The 5,880-nt window shown below is 47.1% G+C and overlaps 1 protein-coding gene across 1 annotated transcript in view; it reads right to left on the reverse strand.

Annotated features, from left to right (window-relative positions):
* The window catches only part of Wnt3a (Wnt family member 3A), a 42,794-nt gene that overhangs the window by 5,348 nt on the left and 31,566 nt on the right, over nt 1-5,880 (reverse strand). Inside the window, exon 3 of the mRNA XM_021177986.1 lies at nt 3,001-3,266. Within this exon, the coding sequence (XP_021033645.1) occupies nt 3,001-3,266 (266 nt within the window). The remainder of the gene's footprint in view (nt 1-3,000; nt 3,267-5,880) is intronic.

The following is a 5,880-nucleotide window of genomic DNA, read 5'->3' on the forward strand; positions in this document are numbered from 1 at the left end:
GGAAGGAAGGAAGGAAGGAAGGAAGGAAGGAAGGAAGGAAGAAAGAGAGAAAGGGAGAAAGGGAGAAAGAAGGGAGAAAGGGAGAAAGGGAGAAAGGGAGAAAGGGAGAAAGGGAGAAAGGGAGAAAGGGAGAAAGGGAGAAAGGGAAGAAAGGGAGAAAGGGAGAAAGGGAGAAAGGGAGAAAAAGGGAGAAAGGAAGAAAGGCGACTTCTGCAGGGCAGTGATGGCACACATGGTTAATCCCGGACGCAGGAGGCAGAGGCAGGGAGATCTATGAGTGTGAGACCAACCTGGTCCACAGAGTGAGTTCCAAGACAGGGAAGGCTACAGAGAGAAGAGAGAGGGAGGAAGGAACAAAGGAAGGAAGAAAAAATAAAGAAGAAAAAAAGCTCTAGAAAGGTGTTCCCTAACTTCTACACACACACTGGGAAACACACACTCATACACACACCTACACACACACACACACACACACACACACACACACCTACGCACTCACAGCCATCTGGTAAACCTTGGGAAATGGTACTGTCTAAAGTCAAACCTTTTCTAATGTAGTAGAAAAGCAAATCTTTCATACTCTAGCTGGGAATAAAATTCTTGGATTAAAATCGTTTTATCACTCAGAATCCCAAAGTGTTGCTCAAATTTCTTCTAGCTTCCAATGATGCCCTTGTTGCTCTCCTCCTCTTGCACTCAACCTTTGCAGGGACATCAAGTGGTCTCTTTGAAGGTTGGAGGGTTTCTCTAGGTTGTGCTCTGAATTTCATAATACATCTTGGGGTATTGGGGAAGATGGCTTCCCTATTTTTGTAGATTAAAAATGTTTTATGCACGTGTGTGTGTGCGTGTGTGTGTGTGTGTGTGTGTGTGTGTGCAGGTGCCAGAAGAAGGTATCAGGTGGTATCTTGGAGCTGGAGTTACAATCAGTTATGAGTCCCTTGGTGTAGATGCTGAGAACCAAATGCTGTTCCTCTAAAAAGCACATCAAGAGCTCTTGAGCCAAGTCATCTCTCTCTCTATCCCCATCCTTGCAGTCCGGCCTGTGTGGTCTAAAACATCCGTTCTAGGAAAGCTCCTGCCTATGTCTTTGCCAGCTTCCTCCTCATGTCCTCCCTTGTCTTTCATGAACATACCCTTCAAAACTCCTGATGAAATGTTGTTGTTGTTATGTATTTACATTATTAAATTTGTTTTGTTTTGTGTTTTTGAGACAGTTTCTTTGTGTAGCCCTGGCTGTCCTGGAACTCACTCTGTAGACCAGGCTAGCCTCAAATTCAGAGATCCTAGCTGTCCTAGAACTCTCTAAGATAGGCCAGGCTGGTCTTGAACTCAGAAAACCACTAGTCTCTGCCTCTGGAGTGCTAAGATTAAAGACTTGCACCACTACCCCCGCACCCCACATTGCTTTCTGGAAATCCCTGCAGGTGGGAGGCAGTTGTCACTCCCCAACACACTCACTGTAAAGTGATCTAACTGCCCTGTTCTAGGCACCCCCTCTGTTCATGCTGGAAGAGCTGGGTTTTCCAGAGAGAATATCCTGTTCTTTGTCTGAAGGATAAGAGCCTTTGAGCTAGTGTTGGGCTTTAGGAAGAGGTCAAAGGTCTGAAGTTCGTTATGTATGGAAGTAAGTTTCACTGTGACAGTTTGTCCTCAGAAAAGCACATCTCTGAATGTCTGCTACAGAGAAAGATAGGCAGGTGCCTGGATACAGTATCTTTTCTTTCCTTTCCTTTCCTTTTCTTTCCTTTTCTTTCTCTTCTTTATTTTTGAGACTAGGTCTTAAGTACAAGGCTGGCTTCAAACACATAGTGAGGCTGACTTTGAACTTCTGATCCTCCTGCCCTGCCTTTGTTGTGTGTCAGGATTACAGGCCTGCACCACCATACCTAGCTTAAAATGCCTTTAAAATACACTGTGAAGAAGTCTCTCTGTTTTGACCCCCACAGTCAGCTCTGTTTCTTTCCATACCTGACACCTGATGATAGGCATTCTTGAGTCGTGCGAGGTCGTTCTCCAGCCCATCACTCAGTTCTTGGCTCTGCTATGCCGCTGAGCACTACCTATCTGGACACTCAAAGAAGGGAAGCAGGGCTCTCTGGGTGAGGGAGGCTAAGCGTATTTGAAGATGAGCTGCTGTGTGGTAAAACACTGTCTGTGCATGAAAATTCAGACCTTCACTTCTCCTGAAATCCCAGTGTTAGCCCCTGAGATCCAGGTATGACCTGGTCAGAGGGAGGGAACCTTCAACATGGCTCCCTTCTGTATTTCCAGATCCTCGTGATAATCTCTCTCTGTCTGTCTGTCTGTCTGTCTGTCTGTCTGCCTTTCTCTGTCTGTCTGTCTCTGTCTGTCTTTCTGTCTGTCTCTCTCCCTCCTCTCTCTCTGTCTTCCTATATCTTTGTCTGTCTCTCTCTCTCTCTGTCTGTCTCTCTGTCTTTCTGTCTATCTCTGTCTCCCTCCTCTCTCTGTCTACCTGCCTGTCTCTTTCTATCTCTCTGTATCTCTCTATCTCTCTCTATTTGTCTGTCTCTCTCCTCTCTCTCTGTCTCTCTGTCTGTCTCTCCCCTCCCTTCCCCTCTCGCACCCTCTCGTCTGTTTCAGTAGCCTGTATCAATCATCTCTATCACTCTAACCCTCTATCTCTGTTCAATCTGTATCTACTACACGTGTCCACCCTCCATCCCTCTGCTCCTGCCTTCACGTCTTGTCCTCTCGTGGACATCTCCTCATCGCGGAATCCTTAGAGACCATGTGCTCTGCAGCTACCTCTGCCACCTGTCTACTTCCAAGAACCCTATGTCCGCAAGTGAGCCTGGCATTCTCTGGGAGCACACTGGACACTTGAGGTACAGCTGGGCACAATGTCCCTTGATTGAAGGCAAGCAGAGCAGCCTGGTCACCAAGAGCACCTCCCCTTTACCTCTTGTCCTGCCCCACTGGACATCCCAGTGAAAAAGCAGCTCTTGCTCTACAAGCCCTGGGCTTCTGTGCACATACCTGGCGCCCAGCCTCATTGTTGTGACGGTTCATGGCAGAGCGGGCATCCGGCCGGTTCTCCCTGGCATCAGCAAACTCCCGAGAGACCATTCCTCCAAATTCAATGTCCTCACTACAGCCGCCCCACTTCCAGCCCTCTCCTGGGGAGCCCTGGAGGCGGCTGCTGCACCCACAGATGGCAGCTGATCCCTCTGCACAGGAGCGTGTCACTGCAAAGGCCACTCCAGCGGAGGCGATGGCATGGACAAAGGCTGACTCCCGGGTGGCTGCAGAGGAAGGAGGTAGGGGGTTATGGAGGCCAGGTAAGGAGGGTTGTAGTCCAAAAGGCAGGAATCCAAAACCAGGGCCAAGAAAGGAGAACGCAGTACTCACAGGGTCTCACCACTGCTCTTCTGAGGATCTTTTGTGAAGAATATTGACCCAAATGATCCAAGTGTTTTTCCTAAGTGAATGTGTGTGTGTGTGTGTGTGTGTGTGTGTGTGTGTTTGCTGTTGTTGTTGTTATTATTGAGGTAGGGAATCATTCTATCTCTCTAGCTAGCCTGGAATGCTCTATGTATACCAGCCTGGCCTCAAACTCATAAAAGGGATCAAAGGCTTCATCACCATGCCCAGGCCTATGCTTTTTTTCCCCAGTAGTTTTAGGTCTTACACGGAGTTGGGTTTTGTGTATAGGAAATAGGAGGGACTGAATTTGTTCTTACGTAGATAGAGATATCCAATTTCCCAGCTCCATTCGTCAGAGAGACTTTTTTCTCCAATGTACGTTCATACCTTTTGCTGAAAAAACAATTGGGCGTGACTATGTGGAGTTAGCTCTCGAACTGCTGGCCTGAGTCGTCAGCTTGTGTGTGTGTCCCTTTATGCCAGCACTGTATGTATGTGCTTTGTTACGATAGCTCTGTAGTGTGCACAGCGAAATGTTATTTAGTCATAAATAAGAACAAGACCCTAGCCATGTGGTGGTGGCACACGCCTTTAATCCCAGCACTTGGGAGCCAGAGGCAGGTGGATTTCTGAGTTCAAGGCCAGCCTGGTCTACAGAGTGAGTTCCAGGACAGCCAGGGCTATACTAAAAAAGAATGAGACCCTGTCACTTGCTGCAGGATTGACAGACCCAGAGGACATAAGTGAATGAGCCAGGCACAGGAAGACAAGAACTTCATGGCCTAATTCAGGTGTGGAATCTAAAAGCACTCGGTTCCTAGCAGGAAGTGGAATGGGTTAGTTACGGAGGCAGGGCCTGGGACAGTGGTGGAGGGAAGGTGATCAGTGGGTCTGAATTTCAGATGATGGTTAAGGGGTCTTGGTGTGCCACTGAACAGTCATGTGAGGACAGTGGACAAGTGAGCGTATTTTTAAAATCGCTTTAAAAGGATTTTGAATGTTCTTTATGGACATGTTAAGAACCCTTATTGGGTCATTTTAAAAACATAATCCTATACTGAAATATTGCACAGCACCTTAAAAATACTTACAATTATGCTAACAGAAGTAGGGCCTGGGGTGCAGCTCAGCTGCTAACGTGCTTGCCTGGCATGAATGGAGCCCTGCGTTCACATCCCTGGCACCACATGAACTGGGCATAGCTGTACACTCTGTAATTCCAGCATCAGGGAGGAGGAAGCAGGAAGATTAAAAAATTCAAGGTCATAGAGACCAGCTTGGGCTATATGAGGCTGTCTCAAAAAAAATAAATGAGTGTGCTAGGGATATGGCTCAATGGGTAGAGAACCAACCTGGCATGCCAAAGGAACAGGGATCAAACCCCAGCCCTGCCTGAAGTGAGCTTGTGAATGCCTATAATGAAATCCCATCACTCCAGAGGTGGAAGCTGAAGAGCAGAGCTTCAGGTTCATCTTTAGCCTGAGACAGCTCAAGGCTAACCTGTGCTACATGATACCCCATCTCAGAACAACAAAAGGAAAATTAGATCTTTGACATAAAATTAGATCTATAAATAAACATTAAAAATGAAGGTAACAAGAGATTTTTAAACCAGAACTTATGTTACACACCTGTAATACCTGCATGTGGAAAACTGAGGCAGGAGGATTGCTTTGAGTTCAAGTCCAACCAGGACAGCTATTCTTGGTTGTCAACTTGACTATATCTAGAATTAATTAAAGGGGAACCTGCTGGGTATGCCTGTGAGGGGTTTGTTTTTTGTTTTTGTTTTGAGTCAGGGTTTCTCTATGTAGCTCTGGTTGTCCTCGAACTCAGATTTCTGCCTGTCTCTGCCTCCCAAGTGCTTGAATTAAAGGTGTGTGTCAACACTGTCTGGCTTTTTTGCTTTAAGACAGAGCCTTTACATAGCCGTGGCTGGCCTGCAACTCACTACGTAGACCAAGCTACCTTAGGTCACACAGAGATCTGCCTGTCTCTGCCTCCTGAGCGATGGGATCAACGGTGTGCAAAGCACACACTGGGAGGGATTTTTCTTGATTGGATCATTTGAGGTCAGAAAACCCACCCTAAATCTGGGCCACGCCTGCTGGTGACAGCCTATACAAAGGACATGGAAGCACCTCTGCTTTTGGCCTGCTTGCCCTCACTCTCCCTGGTAAGTTTATTCCTTCACTGAGTTTAGAGCCCATTTCTTGGGTTTCCAGTGTATACTGAAGAGCTGCTGAGGCATCCAGTCTGTGGACAACACCAGATTCTTGAGCTTTCTGTTGGAAGATAGCCATTGTACTATCCAGATCACAGCCTGTAAGCCACTCTACTAGATCCTTTTTGTATGGAGAGTGATTCACTCTATCCCTTCTGTCTTCCTGGAGAGTCCCGAGCTTGCTGCAAGCCAAGTAGACATAGGGATCACAAAACTTACCAACGAGAGAGAGAGAGAGAGAGAGAGAGAGAGAGAGAGAGAGAGAGAGA

This window comes from Mus caroli, chromosome 11 (assembly GCF_900094665.2).
Source record: "Mus caroli chromosome 11, CAROLI_EIJ_v1.1, whole genome shotgun sequence".
NCBI lineage: Eukaryota > Metazoa > Chordata > Mammalia > Rodentia > Muridae > Mus > Mus caroli.